Source organism: Oncorhynchus keta, chromosome 8 (genome assembly GCF_023373465.1).
Source record: "Oncorhynchus keta strain PuntledgeMale-10-30-2019 chromosome 8, Oket_V2, whole genome shotgun sequence".
Lineage (NCBI taxonomy): Eukaryota > Metazoa > Chordata > Actinopteri > Salmoniformes > Salmonidae > Oncorhynchus > Oncorhynchus keta.
In genome coordinates, this window is record NC_068428.1 from 18,112,325 (window position 1) to 18,130,180 (window position 17,856).

A 17,856-nucleotide genomic window follows, 5' to 3' on the forward strand; every position below is an offset into this window, starting at 1 on the left:
GGACCGAGGCCAGAACCTGTAATCCCCAGCTTTCTATCCTCTTAATAGCTGGGATTGGAAACCATTTGTCTGCCTCCAGTCAGGGATTTTTACAGAATAAACCTCTTTGGCTGCCTTATCGCAACATAAAACTGATTTTAACAGGGGGGAGAGTTAGTCTGCCGCCGCCTGACATCGCTCAAAAAGCTTAGAGACTGGAGCTGGCAATTATAGATTACAGTAATACTGTATGACGCAATGAACGTCTCAGTGAGAAATAACCTGGGTGTGTTTCTGTTCCAGAATGGTGTCTAATCTGATGCACTTGATTCACTCCTGATAGTTCCCAGGCCTATTCTCTTAGCTTTACAGATCCATGCAGCACTTTGATGTTCCTCCTCAGGTGATTCCATCACTCCCAATATGGTGTTTTGCTTTGGTTAAAGTACTGTAGTTTTACAGCATCAATTAAAGATAAGAACGCGCTGACGGTATGTATAACACAAATATCAAACTTATAAAGAGCCTTGGGATCCTGAAGACTGCCAGTAAAGTTGTAAACAGATATAATCTGAACACCATTTGTATTTTTTATTTCACCTTTATTTAACCAGGGAGGCTAGTTGAGAACAAGTTCTCATTTACAACTGCGACCTGGGCAAGATAAAGCAAAGCAGTGCAACACAAACAACAACACAGAGTTACACGTGGAATAAACAAACATACAGTCAATAATACAATAGAAAAGGTCTATACAGTGGGTGCAAATAAGGTAGGATAAGGGAGGTAAGGCAATAAATAAGCCGTAGTGGCAAATTAATTACAATTTAGCAATTAAACACTGGAGTGATATATGTGCAGAAGATGAGTGTGCAAGTAGAGATACTGGGGTGCAAAGAAGCAAAATAAATCAAATAAATAACAGTATGGGGATGAGGTAGTTGGATGGGCTATTTACAGATGGGCTATGTTCAGGTGCAGTGATCTGTGAGCTGCTCTGACAGCTAGTGCTTAAAGTTAGTGAGGGAGATATGAGTCTCCAGCCTAAGGGATTTTTGTAGTTCGTTCCAGTCATTGACAGCAGAGAACTGGAAGGAAAGGCAGCCAAAAGAGGAATTGGCTTTGGGGGTGACCAGTGAAATATACCTGCTGGAGCGCGTGCTACGGGTGGGTGCTGCTATGGTGACCAGTGAGCTGAGATAAGGCGGGGCTTTACTTAGCAAAGACTTATAGATGACCTGGAGCCAGTGGGTTTGGCGACGAATATGTAGTGAGGGCCAGCCAATGAGAGCAGTATATGGGGCTTTGGTGACAAAACGGATAGCACTGTGATAGACTGCATCCAATTTGCTGAGTAGAGTGTTGGAGACTATTTTGTAAATGATATCGCCGAAGTCAAGGATCGGTAGGATAGTTTGTTTTACGAGGGTATGTTTGGCAGCATGAGTGAAGGATGCTTTGTTGCATAATAGGAAGCTGATTCTAGATTTAATTTTGGATTTGAGATGCTTAATGTGAGTCTGGAAGGAGAGTTTACAGTCTAACCCGACACCTAGGTATTTATAGTTGTCCACGTATTCTAAGTCAGAACCGTCCAGAGTAGTGATGCTGGACGGGCGGGCAGGTGTGGGCAGCGATCGGTTGAAGGGCATGCATTTAGTTTTACTTGCATTTAAGAGCAGTTGAAGGCCATGGAAGGAGAGTTGTGTTGTGTCCTAGAGACCACAGTAAAGTTGTAAAACTATTCTAGTGATAGTAAACTCTCTGCCAAAGTATAATGTATTAGAATGTCTCCGCTGGAACTACACACATAAACCTGTAACTGTCTCTGTTCTGAAACTACATTTATGTCAGAAGAAATATATTGTTTCTTATTCAAGAAGTCTGGTGTCAGGTCATAAATGGTGATTTTGTGTTGCCACATTCTGGTAGGCCTTCTATTGCTTAAAACTAACCCCCAAGATAAAAAAGACATTTCTGGTTAAAATATTATTGTACACATCTTAGCTAGCCTACACCATTCACTAGGCTATGAAGACATCATTGAAGGAGCCTCTTTATGCATGCAGAGCATCAAGCGGTGGTCTGGCCTCTCCTCATCTATGAGAGGCTGAGGGCTCTGTTTCTATGGCAACACCCCTCCTCCCCCCTCCCTTCCCTCACGCTCTGCGCGCACAACTCGTACGCACCCTCCTCTCTGTCTGCATCCCTTCTCCGAGGCAACGACCCCCATGCTCTGTGCGAGACCCATAGCAGCGTCGCTCTGTCAGGAGGATAAAGCAGGAGACGAGACAAGGAAACAGGGGAAAAAACATGGCGCTCATCCCATCTCAGGTGCTAAGGGTAGCCATCCTCCTGTCCTATTTCTCCATCCTCTGCAATTATAAAGCCATTGACATGCCCGCTCATCAAACATACGGCGGTAGCTGGAAGTTTTTAACATTCATAGACCTGGTAAGTGTAATATTGTTCTATAGAACGGCTCCTGGTCAGAAATGGTAGCACGTCATATGGTATGGTATGGTATGCTACAGACGGTCAGTGACCTACCTCCAGTTGTTGATACCGCCCACCCTCGGTTGCGAAACGGGCCTAATATGTCTTATTATGATGTCCGCTACAATATGTTTTGTTTTTTCCAGCGTTAATACGGATTCCTCACATTTTTGGGAACGTGTTAGACATAAAAAGCTCACACCCACTAAAAAGTGCCCCTCTCTTCTCGGCTGCTGCTGATGCGCGCAAGCGGTTTGCCTTCTGTTGCAACATTGTAATCATATCATGAATCACAATTAAGCAGCCAGCCGTGCCCCGTGGGTAACCGAGATGATGTTATTAAGATAACAAGGTCCCGAGCTCAAATTATTCCCCTGTTACATTATCACACAGCCGTCATTTTAACTGAATGTGGTTTGGGTAGTAAAACATGTTGTATGGAAACACCCAGGACGTTTTCTTTATCTCTCTTTCTGTCTTGCTTGTCTTTTTTTCTAGGAGCGGTTGTACTTTTGTTTTCTGAAATTAATTGTAATTTTCAGCTTTACTACTACTGCAGACCCACACACACACACACACACACACACACACACACACACACACACACACACACACACACACACACACACACACACACACACACACACACACACACACACACACACACACACATAAACACAAAGCACACACTTTTATTGGGCCAGTCAATTTTTTTTTACCAATGACTCATGTTTTCCACATTAGAAGCCCACTGCTGAACTATTTTACAACTATTTTTATGGCAATAGTGTTACATGCAATAACAGCGATAAAATGTTTTGTTATTGTGCATTACAACAGCTATTGATTTTGCCTGTCATAAATCCTGACACAACAAAGTATGTGCGTGCGTGTGTGAGAGAGTATGTGTTTGTGAGAGAGAGAGTGTGTGTGTGAGAGCAAGAGAGAGCATGTGTGTGTGTGTGTGTGTGTGTGTGTGTGTGTGTGTGTGTGTGTGTGTGTGTGTGTGTGTGTGTGTGTGTGTGTGTGTGTGTGTGTGTGTGTGTGTGTGTGCGTGCGTGCGTGCGTTCAATATTCCATCTTTAATCGTGATCCTACAGTAATAAGAAAAATGACAATATGAAGTCAATATGCAAATTCCAGGAATAGTCCTTCAATGGCCTCCTCTATTTTGCTTCCTATTTACTGTAATTCAATTGTACAATGTCTCTTCCCTTTATAATGGATCCTCTCATTCTGGCATCAATATGTTTTTTTCTTCTTCTCGGGAATACTTGTTTTAGCTCATACAAAATTGCCATGACGAAAATAATCTAACATGAAGTGACTCAGAGGTGAAAATATATTGACTTTGACATGAAACAGCTACAGTATGTACAGGCCTTTTGAATAACTGGTTTGGTTATTGGTAAGGATTACAATTGCTTTAAGCATTTCTTATTCCGAATGTTCTCAATTCTAAATTGAGTCATCTTACCTGTTAGAGTGGTTGCTATATGGAGAAGTTATTGGAACAGACAACAAAAAACATATCATCACAGCACAATCTCTATCCACAATGAGACATTCCACTCGCTCGCAGGCTGTTGTGCAACGAACCAGACCTTTCCAAGGGGGAATGGGAAACTCTAGAAACAAGCTGTAGGCCTGTCATCCATGGATCTGTCAACACTAATTCTGTAACACTTCACTTACCTTGCTGTGATTTTAACCTGTAGATAGATTTTCATTGGGACTCAGTCATCCATTATTGAGTGTTTGGGTCAGATTTAGGTTCCCATCAGGGGGATACATTAGGAGGAGAACACGGGGCTGTCACGTGGGGTTATACCACCAGTGACAGCTGGCTTTTGTCCACATCAATCAATAGACAAAACAAAACCTCTAACCCCTGTGTTTGGAGGAATCAAATGATCTGAAAAGTCTCGCTGCGGTTTAACATAGTGCCTCCGTCGGAAAAAAGTGAGGCGCCTAGCAGACAGATTGTGAAACTGAACGTCTGTTTGGGCCATACCTTTGGTTTAAATTGTTCTCTCACTTCAAAGTTGTTCGTTAAACTTATCAGTTTTAAGCCAGTTTTAAGCCAAGTAAGTAACCATATAGAGCAAGTGTCATCTACTCTATGTTATGTGTCACATGCACACACATAAGTAGCATCCGATAACTGCGGTGATAGTGCAGAACCCCCCTGCCTTGCCCCACAGAGTCAAGAGTGTCAGGTGATGCTTAGAGTGGGGCAGGTGTAGACAGAGATATATTCTGTCTGGCTCGTTAGTACATATGAAGTGTGTTCCCGTCCCTGGAGCATCCAGTCCAGTTCTCCCTCTCTGCCTCTGGCCAGCACGCTACACAGCACGTGTAAAGAGGGATAGGGGGAGTGTAGGACAGTACCTAATGTCTACGTTAACTAAGGAATGATGCACTACTGTACTCTCCTGTCAGCCTCTGCTAACTGTGGAGGTAATTAGGTTCCTATATACATTACATTACTTCCCATTGTTCTATAAATGGCTAACTGATGTTTCCTTAATGTTCTTCTCTAATGTAATATAGTTAATACACACTGGATATGTTCAGGCTTGTAATTATTGTATTGTACATGCGTCATAACTCCTATAGCTGTTGTAAAGATAAACTGGCTCGCTCTTGTTCATGCAGCGTCCATTTTCTCCTTCCCAGATTCCCTCTGGCCCAGCTGTATACATTTGAGTTGTGTGGAGCAACACTTTATGACTTGCGCTCCAGTCCAGGAATTACTGTGGTTGCACCTAAGTGCCTGCGATACAGGGTAGGGAAAAGAGCCCGTAGAGCTAGTAAAGGGTTTTATACTTAGCAATTGGCATTCATTCCCTGTGAGAGCTCTGTTTTTCAAACCTGTTGCATTTGATCTTAGTGAAAGAGACCTGGAAGGCATTCGTTTTTAGCATAGCCTCAGGCTAACATGCTGTTACGGAGGCAAAAAACGAAGTAGAAGATATAAAGACAACTAAGAACTTCTGAGAAATTAAATACCTGTCTTGCGTGTTAGCTAGGTGTCATACTAATGCCGTTGCTGGGCACTACCCTGTCCTCTTTGCGAGGCAATTTTCTGACCAAAAAGATGTGGGTTCCTGGAATCCTAAATTAAACAGTGAATTAATGAGAATTAAAGTCACACTTTCCAGTCTGTTGGATTTTTGCTGTGGAGATAAAGACACCCTGTTATGTTCTCTTGCTCTTAATTTAATGCATTAATAATCTCCACCACTGCCACAGACTGCTCTTAGACTCACACAAAATGACATATGCTAGCTTAAGGGGATAGACATTGACAGGATGGGGTTTATGCAATTGTTCAGTTGTTATATAATGCTTATTTAAATACAAAATACCCTCTATGAATGTATCTATCTCCATTTTTTTGTATTTATCTCTATACTTAACATGAATATTCATCGTATTTTAGAGAACACCTCAATTGAACTCCTTTGTGATATACATTCTGTACATTGAGCTCCAAAAGTTTTGGGACAGTGACACATTTGTTGTTGTTTTGGCTCTATATTTCAGCACTTTGGATATGAAATGATACATCCATATCGGGTGAACCGTTAGGAAATTCACCTTTTGTGTATAGGCCTGTCACGGCTGGCTAGGTGTGTAGCGAGGAATCAGGAGCAGAGAGCAGAGAGGTCCAGGGGAAAAGTGCCCTTTAATATGGCACCAAAATGAAATGCCCGACACGCAGGGAGCAAACACTGACCAACCCAAACCAAGGTCCAGAGCACTAACAACACCAACGATACAACGTGAACATCAAAATAATAACGCACAACAAAGGGGCGGGTTCCATACTCTAAATAGGGAAGAACATCAAGCACACACAAAATAGGAACAGGTGTAACGAATAAGACAAAACTAACCGAAAGGAAAAAGGGATTGGTGGCAGCTAGTAGGCCGGTGACAACGACCCGAACAGGCGGGGGAGCCAACTTCGGCGGGAGTCGTGACAAGTCCCCCAGTTTAGGTGACCAAAAGAATTGGGAAAAATTGACTTGTGTATGTGTATTAAAGTAGTAAAAAGTTAAGTATTTGGTCCCATATTCATAGCACACAATGACTACAGATGCACAAGTATCATACCCCCTCCCAAAACTGCTAACCTGCTCTGTTATTGTAATGGTGAGGGGTTAGCATGTCTTGGGGTATGATATTTGTGCGTCTGTAACTTTCTCGCCCATCATTATTCACGATTCATTCACGATTATCTATAATCAGAAGTGTTTAGAAACATATTCTATTCTTATTTACAATAAAAGTAACCCCAAAATTATACAATACATTATTTACCATTCACAACATAATCTGAAACACAACTAAAACAAACAGCAAATGCATCCAACAAGTTTGTAGAGTCACAAGCTTTATGTAGTCATTGCATGCTATGAATATGTGACCAAATACTTAATTTTCTACTACTTTAATACACATATAAGTTAATTTGTCCCAATACTTTTGTTCCTCTAAAATGTGGAGACTATGTGCAAAAAGTGCTGTAATTTATGTACAGTTCACCCAATATGAGTGAAAATACACTAAAATTAAAGCTGACATTCTGCACTTTGACCCCATAGTCATTGTATAATTTCAAATTCGAAGTGCTGGAGTACAGAGACAAAACAAATGATCACTCTCCCAACTCTTTTGGAGCTCACTGTATTAATGTATTGTAGATATCTTTTTAAGGATTACTTTGTTTTTCATGAATATAATGTGATGTAAATATTTGAAGCTACTGTGCTCTTGAGAGATGAGGAACTACTGTTTTTGTGACCCAAAATTATCAACCATTTCCTGGTTGCTAAAATTCTAATAGTTTGCCTAATTTCAGTTTGTGACAAAACAAGCAATGGATCGTGTAGAGAATCCTTGTACCATCTAAATCGCTGTGAAATATATTTTCATTACACCAAAAATATAGTATTTTCTTTCAGCTGTTTGAAGCTGGTGTACAAAACTCAAAGTAAAAGACTCAAAAACAAAACTTAAGAACGGGAAGCATAGAAATAGAGCACATTGAACAGATCTACCCCTTCTTAGACTTGCTTTCAATGAGAATGACAAATCTATAACTCAGATTTCTATGTGAATTTGGTCAGGTCGCCCAAAAAGTTATATATTGCAGCTTTAAAGACATGCTTTGGTACTTTGGCGACTTGTAAGCATTTTTTTAACTTTACGCTTTGGACGGGATGTGTCAATGTGTATTTCATACATGCATAATTTATGAGCAGAATTACCGTTTTACCTCAATTAGTGTCACAGATCCCTCCGGAACTTTAATTGTGCACACCTGGCCCCTATTCCCACTGATTGTATTTGTATATATATGCCTTTTGTTCACCATGGTGCTGTCGATTATTGCTATTATGTCTGTTGGTTGTGTGAGTACCTGTGCCATTGTGGATTGCGCAGATGATTACGGGTCTCGTCCCGTGTGTTAATCTTTGTGCGTTTGTGTTATTTATTCGAGGTACTCCTCGCTCTTTTGTTTGGGTTTCAACCCTGTGTTTTATGTACATGTTTGTTTGGTTTTTGTCCCTGTGTCTTTACACGGCTCACCCTAATTTTGGGTGTAATAATAAACCTTATTACGCATTCCTGCTTCTGTCTCCCGATCCTTCATGCCAACGTGACAGAATAATGGACCTTAAAAGGAGACAGCAGGAATGGCCCCTCCGATGACCCTGAAACTGGTCCGTCCGGCACTTATGGGACTTCGGCAGCTGCAACTGGTTCTTCCGACTTCGCCACAACTGGCCTGTCTGACGCTGCCACAACCGGTCCGTCCGATGCCGTCACAACTTTGGCAGCCGCAACTGGCACATCACAATGACAAAGCAACTTTGGCAGCCGCAACTGGCACATCACAATGACAAAGAAACTTCGGCAGCCGCAACTGGCACATCACAATGACAAAGCAACTTTGGCAGCTGCATCTGGTCCTGATTGACCCACACTGCATTCCTGTGATCGTCCTCGAGGCCAGTGTCGTTGCGCTGCTGGTGCAGATCCCTCTGGAACTTTCATTATGCACACCGGCCCCTATTCCCACTGATTAGTACCTGTATAAGTGTGGCCTTTGGTTTCCATTGGGCTGTCCATTATTGTTACAATGTCCGTTGGTGCGTGGGAGTACCTATGCTATGTGTTTTGGCTTTCGTGCCTTTGTGGATTGCGCAGATTTACGGGTCTCGTCCCGTGTGTTAATCATTGTGCGCTAGTGTTATTTATTCGAGGTACTCCTCGCTCTTTTGTTTTTTGGGTTCTACCCTGTGTTTTGTTATGTGTTTGTTTGCTCTTCGTCCCCGTGCCTTTGCACGGCACACCGTAATGTGGGCTTAATTTGTAAAAAAGATTACGCATTCCTGTGTCTGTCTCCCGACTCATTCATACCTACGTGACAATTATCCACAAAATCCTTAGTTTGAAAGCAACTGTTTCCCCCCACGTGGGCCAGCTTTTAGAAATTATTTCTAGCCAATGAGCCTCAGCCCCTTGCCATTTGAGGTACAGCTAGCTAGATGCACACACAGTAGAGCGAGAGGGAGAGCAATGGCGTGGTGTACATATCTATAATTTTCGAGAACTACTTTTGGTTCGTGGGCGCTACTTTCAGAATTACTGGCTAAAAATTATACTAAAGTACCGGTGAATCCCTTTAAAATGTGCAGAAAATGCTTTTCTGTGACAACTCCTGGAGCAGCTATACTTTGAAAAAAGCACTAACTATTATGTACTCTGTGTGTGGCTGTCTGGAAGTACACATGATGTGAACTACATGTGTCTTCTCCTCCCCTGTTCTAGGTTATCCAGGCAGTGTTCTTTGGCGTGTGTGTGCTGACAGACCTGTCCAGCCTGCTGACCAAGGGAAGTGAAAGCCAGGAGCAGGAGAGGCAGCTTAGGAAGCTCATTGGCCTGAGGGACTGGATGATGGCCGTGCTGGCCTTCCCTGTTGGAGTGGTAAGTAGTAGTCACAACACAACGCGAGGCCTAGGGCATTGGAGTCTGCTCTCAGATCTGTTTGTGGTATATCGCCAACTCAACGACCATTGGTGTATAGCACACACAGATCTGGGACTCGGATATAGCACAAAATCTGAAAGTTAGTTCAAGGAGAAATGAGCAAAAAACACTTTGTGAATGTTCTACGTTGTAAATAACTATGTTTCTTACTCTGACTGTCTAGATGCTTGAAACCACAGATCCACAACAAACAGATGCTTCCATTCTCATTGCCTTTTCAATAATTATTCATGGGTAAAATTAAGATTTTAAAAAATTAAGATATTTGAACAAACAGATGCACCCGAATTAGCGACGTAACGATTCACCCGATTCAATTGTTTAAGATGCATGTCACCAATTCAAACCTTACTAATCACCAGTTCAGTTTTTTTTGCTTCATATTACATTCTTTCTAAAAAATACCTAATCTTTTGTGACAAATGATGCTTCTTCTGTTTCAGTGTCGAAATGCATGTAACTAATATCAGGAGCCTAGTCAAATTTCGCACTGTGCCCAGCTTCACGGGCTGACCAATGCGAGGTAGGCGGCCTGTTCCTGATCTTGCCCATCTGCGCGGCACCTTCAGCATTCAAATGCTAAAATGGCTGTTGTGGTTTTAGGCTTTATTAGTTGTGTAACAACCTAAGTCATTTGCTAGGTCATTGTTATCTATGAGCCATTGAAAATGGTGTTTTACCAGAATTAAAGTAAACTACCAAAGACAACTCTCATCTGGCAATAGCCTACCTGCTGAACAGGGCTTACAATAGCTGTTATTTTGATTGTCCAGGTTCAGCAATAGTTTTGATAGTTTTGCTTTAAACAATTGTTGTATATGTTCATTTTTAGATATATACGGTAAAGTGAATAATTTCATAACAAGCAATCACTTTTGCGAGGTGAACTGTATGGCCGAATTGAAAGAAGAGAACATCTCTGTGTATACTTCTAAACGGTCAAAACCATTGAGATGTTGTGCCTGACTATGTCATAGCTCATTTGTAAACAATAATTATTGATATATTACCAGTGGTGTAGTGCTATTTGTTTTAGGTGAGGAAGAGCATTTTTCCTCGAAGTTTGTACCGACAGATGTAGCCAATTTAATAGCCTATCATTATAGAAAATGCATATGCTCCTTCGATAGCAAGGTCTGCATGTGCCCACACATATTGTCTCAAGAAAATGTTCTCTTTGTAATACCCTCAAACGCCAAGTTAGGCATAAGCTACCTAATTTCAAAATAGGCCATCATCACTGTCCATCGTAAATTATAATTCTTCACATTTTACAAGTTTTACCTTTTACTTCCAAACTGCATCTCCATGTTAATAATTTGATTGATCTCAAAAAGTTTCATGCATTTAGATCTTCTTGAATTACTGTTTCATGAGCGAATTAGAGCAGATGATGTTAACACACTATTAGCCTTTCTTGTATTTTGTTTCAATCAAACCATATGTCCTGTCTAGTGGCACAGTTTTGGCACATTATATTTTTTTGTCTGACTATTCTGCTTCAGCTAACCATCCTGAAATCTCATTAGAAATTAAGAGGTGTTTTTGGTGGAACAGTAAATGTTACAGGCCTATGCTATGGTATATCTGGTTCTGTTATGTAAAATGCGAATTCATCATTATGTGATCTTGCAAGACATTGATTCAGCTTTGATCTAACTTTACTAAACGAGCACCATTGTGAGAAGTGATGATCTTCTGTTATAATAATAATAAAATATTACTATTATTATTATTATTATTAAGAGATGAGAAGGACTATTAGGCATAGGCAACAGATCTTGATGAGTGTTATTTTAAGCGATTGGAGTGCCCTTCGGGGTGCTGAAAGGACAGCGCCAGGATTGCGTAATGATGTTAAAGAAGTTGAACCAACTTGTGGTGCTGAAGGATAGCGCTGCCATTTGGTTCAGGAACAACAATAATTTGCAGTAGGCCTATATATTTTTTTTAACCTTTATTTTACTAGGCAAGTCAGTTAAGAACAAATTCTAGGCCTGTGACTATATGGTATAGCTATTTGTAGGCTATAGCCTAATGTAAATACAAATACATATAGCTTAATATCATTACACTGTTTGCGAGGAGAGCTTTATTGTGTGTTGGCATTTTCATTGTATTGTGTACCTTACACACGGCATCATAAATAAACTTTGATTTGATTAGCTTAAACCCATGGTTACAATATACCCTATTACAGAATAAAACAGAGGTGAACTATCACTTCATAGAATTTATTTGCATAGATTAAACATGCTATCAAATAAATTGACCAAGTAGTGAACATGAAACATTACTACGTAGAATTACAGGCCCTGCATCTCAGCCAATAGTCAATATAGGTTAAAGATCCAAAGCAGGGCTACAGCAACTTCCAGACAGGGTCCGGCTTTACAGTGGCCACTCTGGTTTGGGTGTCCTCGGCAGAATGGTACCACTGTAACCAAGTGGTCGCATATTGTTCTGGGTTCCACTGTGCAAGAGGGGTCCGCTTTTGTGAACATCAAGACAGACACACAGTGAATTTTTTTTTCAACGTTCTGATTGGCCAAAATGGTCAAGCCGACGGGCCTCCGCAGTGCACACACACAGCTTATAGTTTTTCCTCATTCTCACCACCACCAGAGAGAAGACAGGGGAGAAACCACCATTCACCTCTAGGCTGCTATACATATTTATTTGGTTTGTCATTCTATCGTTTTTCCTGGAGTTTTAGTGGTAATTAAATATAATTTATAAATAGTTTTATCAGCTCCGTGTATTCTCAAATTAAAAAAAGTGAGGGCAGCACTACTCCCCTGTACATTACTAGCTCAAACACTTAATCTGCAAAAATGAATAGTTAATTAGTGGGTGATGGTAATTTCAAAACCAAAGTGGGGAGACAAAAAACAGGCTACATTGCCCCCTCTAATCTGGTAGTGAGGTGGTACAGTAGATGCCTAGTCTCCTGTATGGCTCAGCTCAGGTACATACATAGTACATGCACCATAGACAACTGGTCAAACATGTCATTTGGAAATTTTGCACAGAAAATCTTTCCAGGTTTTTCTTTTTAAGAGTTATTGCATTTTTTTTTTTGCGAAAGAAGAAGAGTTGACGGAACTTAATTGAAGCATTCATTCTATCTTTATGACATTTATGACATTGTGGTGAGCAAAGGTTTATATTGTTTCTAGGACAACATATGACAGAAGAGAAGCTGCATGTATCTAATTACAGTATAGACAAGTTGACTAACAAATAGCCATACTAAAATGTCGGAAATTATAAGCAGAAACATATGCTATCTACAGTGCATTTGGAAAGTATTCAGACCCCTTCCCTTTTTCCAAATCTTGTTATGTTACAGCCTTGTAAAAAATAGATTACATTATTATTTTCCCTCATCAATCTACACACAATAACCCACAATGACTAAGCAAAAATAGATTTTTAGAAATATTTGCAAATGTATTAAAAATAAAAAACAGAAATACCATATTTACATAAGTATTCAGACCCTTTGCTATGAGACTCGAAATTGAGCTCAGGTGCATCCTGAACATCCTTGAGATGTTTCTGGAAGTTGACTGGAGTCCACCTGTGGTAATTTCAATTGATTGGACATAATTTGGAAAAGCACACACCTGTATATATAAAGGTCCCACAGTTGACAATGCATGTAACAGCAAAAACCAAGCCATGAGGTCGAAGGAGTTATCCGTAGAGCTCCGAGACAGGATTGTGTTGAGGCACAGATCTGGGCCAGGGTACCAAAACATGTCTGCAGCATTGAAGGTCCCCAAGAACACAATGGTCTCCATCCGTCTTAAATGGAAGAAATTTGAAGACTCTTCCTAGAGCTGGCCGCCCGGCCAAACTGAGCAATCGGGGAGGTGACCAAGAACCTGATGGTCACTCTGACAGAGCTCCAGAGTTCCTCGTTGGAGGTGGGAGAACCTTAAAGAAGGACAACCATCTCTGCAGCACTCCACCAATCAGGCCTTTATGATAGAGTGGCCACTCCTCAGTGAAAGGCACATGACAGCCCGCTTTGAGGTTGCCAAAAGGCACCTAAAAGACTCTCAGACCATGAGAAACAAGATTCTCTGGTGTGATGAAACCAAGATTGAACTATTTGTCCTGAATGCCAAGCATCAGGGACTGGGAGACTAGTCAGGATCGAGGGAAAGATGAACGGAGCAAAGTGCAGCTAGATCTTTGATGAAAACCTGCTCCATGGGCTCAAGACCTCAGACTGGGGCAAAGGTTCACCTTCCAACAGCACAACAACCCTAAGCACACAGTCAAGAGGGGTTTCGGAGGGGTTTCGGGACAGGTCTCTGAATGTCCTTGAGTGGCCCAGCCAGAGCCCGAACTTGAACATCTCTGGAGAGACCTGAAAATAGCTGTGCAGTGAAAAAAAGGAGAAAAAATAATAAGGCTGTAACATGTAGAAAAAATGTAGAAAAAGTCAAGTGATCTGAATAGTTTCCAAATGCACTGTATATCAAAAACATCCTGCACCCCCTGTCTAAAAATCATTCTGCAGTCTGACTGTAGCCTACAGCACATTTTCTATATTTTCGGATTAGGGTCGGGTGTACATATAGTTGGGCGGTTGCCGATGGCTTATTCCATCTCGCATTTTCCGTAATTGACACATATGCTTCGCTTTTCAACTAGCTAAAAGCTAGCTAGTTCGAGTCTGACTGTACAGTACTTCTGTTTGTACTACTGCACGGTAAAACAATGCACGAGTTGAAAATATTGAACGCATGCAGTACACAGAACGCACCACAGCCTAGTGCGGCACCCCCATTCTTCCACGAGAAATTCCATCATTTGGAGCACCTCTCCAAAATCTCCCATAAGTGTTCAATTGGGTTGAGATCTGGTGACTGAGACGGCCATGGCATATGGTTTACATCGTTTTCATGCTCATCAAACCATTCATTGACCATTACGTGCCCTGTGGATGGGGGAATTGTCATCCTATGGGGGAATAGTATGGTAGCCAAAATAATGTCCAAAATAATGGCTTGGGCAGCATTTTTATACATGATCCTAAGCATGATGGGATGTTAATTGCTTAATTAACTCAGGAACCACACCTGTGTTGAAGCACCTGATTTCAATATACTTTGTATCCCTCATTTACTCAAATGTTTCCATTATAGTTGGCAGTTACCTGTATATGAGAAATAGAACCGAATCTCAACATCTCCAGACCTAATAACATATAAACAAGTGTCTGTTTTCCTCCTACCTCGCCAGACAAATGCTAGTCTTTAGTCTATATGTAGGTCAGACAAATCTAGGGTTGTCTCACACCTCGCAGGTGAAACAGCAAGGCTGGCGGAAAGGAAAAGTCCCCTAGCTAGCCTTCCGTCTGAGTTAGTGGACACTGTCAGCATTCTTTCCCTGCTGCATACCGCTGCCTGTGGCCTATCCTGGACTGCACTGTCCTCTGGGAGGGCCTTTGCATAAGCCTAGTAGGGACACCGACACACATTGTCTTGGATGCAGCACGGCCAATTTGCTTTGCAAATGCCAAGTCATCTATCTGGCTGGATGTCATGCCATGGCCTTGGAGGCAACGGGCAGCGAGTAGCGGGACCAGAGGGCTGAGCCCTGGGAGAAAAAGAAAACACTGCATGTTTGTCTTACTTTTATATGCCCTTGTGTCCGTGATGGCCATCTGATAATTACTCGGAAAATATTTAAATTGGTTCTTTGCTGCTGCCTCTTTTCCTGTTAGCAGGGAGAGGTGATGTTTTAGTTTTATATAGTGAGGTGGTGGTGGTGAGGGGCCAGGATGACCAGGCAGCAGGTGCTGAGGGGTACATGGGAGGGATGTGAATTTATAAAGTACTGGGTAAATATTTGAATTATAGTGGAAAGGTACTGGTTGCTAGTATACCGTTTTTCTTCCAGGCCTCAAGCCAAAAGAGAGGGAAATAAATTAATTTGTACTAACTTTGGCTTAGTACCTGTGTAATAAGAAAGAACATTGCATGTCGTGTCATCATCATGATATCTATTTTTTACCATGACCTACAGTGCCTTCGGAAAGTAATCAGACCTCTTGACTGTTTCCACATTTTGTTACGTTACAGCCTTATTCTAAAATGGATTCAATTGTTTTCCCCCCTCATCAATCTACACACTACCCCATAGCGACAAAGCGAAAAACAGGTTTAGACATTTTTGCTGAAATATAAATAAGAAAGAAATTAAATATAAAATGTACATAAGTATTCAGACCCTTTACTCAGTACTTTGTTGAAGCCTTGAGTCTTCTTGGGTATGACGCTACAAGCTTGGCACACCTGTACTTGAGGATTTTCTTCCATTGTTCTCTGCAGATCTTCTCAAGCTCTGTCAGGTTGGATGTGGAGCGTTGCTGCCAAGCTATTTTCAGGTCTCTCCAGAGATGTTCGATAGGGTTCTAATTCCGGGCTCTGGCTGGGCCACTCAAGGACATTAAGAGACTTGTCCCGAAGCCACTCCTGCGTTGCCTTGGCTGTGTGCATAGGGTTGTTGTCCTGTTGGAAGGTGAGCCTTCACCTCAGTCTGAGGACCTGAGTGCTCTGAAGCAGATTTTCATCAAGGATCTCTCTGTACTTTGCTCTGTTCATATTTGATTTCATCAGACCAGAGAATCTTGTTTCTCATGGTCTGAGAGTCTTTAGGTGCCTTTTGGCAAACTCCAAGCGGGTAGTCATGTGCCTTTAACTGAGGAGTGGCTTCTGTCTGGTCACACTACAATAAAGGCCTGATTGGTGGAGTGCTGCAGAGATGGTTGTCCTTCTGGAAGTTTCACCCATCTCCACAGGAGAACTCTAGAGCTCAGATTTACCATTGGGTTCTTGGTCACCTCCCTGACAAAGGCTCTTCTCTCCCGATTGCTCAGTTTGGCCAGGCGGCCAGCTCTAGGAAAAGTCTTGGTGGTTCCAAACTTCTTCTTTAAAAATGAGGAACATTTGTAATTGATTTTAGAATAAGGCTGTAACGTGACAAAATGTGGAGAAAGTCAAGGGGTCTGAATACTTTCCGAAGGCATTGTACTGAAATAGGGACATGCATGTTATATATATCACAGGCCCAGCTTAACAGAGATCATGTGATGTGTGCTGTGACCTGTGTTCTTCTGCGTAGGTAGGCTGTAAGACGTGAGTCATCAGAGCAGCAGAGCGGAGAGAGCGAGACGACGCGCTGCTCCTTAGATATCCTCCTAGAAACTAGGGACCAGTTGCTACACTCTTAGAAAAAACATGTACCTCTGTGTAAAGGGTTATACCTGGAACCAAAAAGGGTTCTTCATAGGGTTCACCTATGGGGACAGCTGAAGAACCCTTTTATCGTCACCGTCACCGTCACAGAGCAGTGCAGTGTATGATGAGCCACTTGGCACCAGTCCCTGTCTGAGAGTTGGCCACACAGTTCAGTTTACACACCACACAATGGATGTCATGTGCACCGCAGCTAATGCCGGGAAATGAGCGCTCATTAGCGTTGATGCTGGATAATGGTAATATGCGTGTATCTGTAGTCTGCATGCTGCTCTGGTTTGTGTGTGTGTGTGTGTATTCTCCCTGCATTGGTCAGGTGTGAATGTATCCCTGGCAGGGTCGAGCGCACCCCTCCATTCTTCCCACCTCTCCACATGATGATGAAAGAGGAGTGTGTGCCATCAGGGCACAATAGCGGGGACATTTCACATGCACATCTGAGGCGCAGATGGCAGACCAGGTAATTCCATCCCCCTCGGCTGGGCTGTGGATGGTTTGACTCCTGGACAGGCCTAGAGGCCCCTTACGGGGCCAGGTGTGATTTCCCTACGGACCCGACGACATGGAGCCCATGCAGCTAAAAAGGCTGAGGGTGTGGAAATGTGAAATGTCTAAATAAACTACCTGTGTCAGACTGAATCCATTTACTCACACTCTGCACCTCGGAGAGGAAATAAGAAATTCTGTTTCTCACTTTCGAGGGTCTGTAATAAGCTGCACCCTCAGAGTCAATGCTCTCCATTCAGCAGGCCTGCCTGCTTGCTGTGGCCTTGTAGTGCAGCCTCTTTATTTGGCCACAGTGGCAAGAGACTTACGGGAAATCGTAGATCCAGCTAAATAATGTGAGTACAAAGCAAAACAGGATTCTGTCAAATCCCTAATCGAGGTCGATTAATGCAAATAGGTTGGGTAGTTTGGTAGGGTCGGGAGCAGTTACAACTGTCTGGATCAGAAGGATTACAGGCAGAACTGGAATTCTTTCATCGAGGAAGCTGCTCCACTCCACAGAGCTGGAACTTCAAATACCCCTTTTCAAAGC

General features: G+C 42.1%; 1 protein-coding gene across 2 annotated transcripts in view; it reads left to right on the plus strand.

The window, feature by feature from the left end:
• The first annotated feature begins 2,181 nt into the window (after positions 1–2,181).
• Positions 2,182–17,856, plus strand: part of LOC118386919 (androgen-induced gene 1 protein-like) — a 49,992-nt gene continuing 34,317 nt past the window's right edge. Inside the window, exons 1-3 of one of the 2 annotated variants that reach the window (XM_035774925.2) lie at positions 2,182–2,433; positions 9,322–9,477; positions 9,984–10,285. In XM_035774925.2, coding sequence (XP_035630818.1) covers positions 2,293–2,433; positions 9,322–9,477; positions 9,984–10,004 — 318 coding nt within the window. In that variant the 5' untranslated portion in view covers positions 2,182–2,292 and the 3' untranslated portion in view covers positions 10,005–10,285. Of the gene's footprint in view, positions 2,434–9,321; positions 9,478–9,983; positions 10,286–17,856 lie in introns of those variants that run through there. The other variant, XM_035774921.2, reaches the window with a different exon arrangement.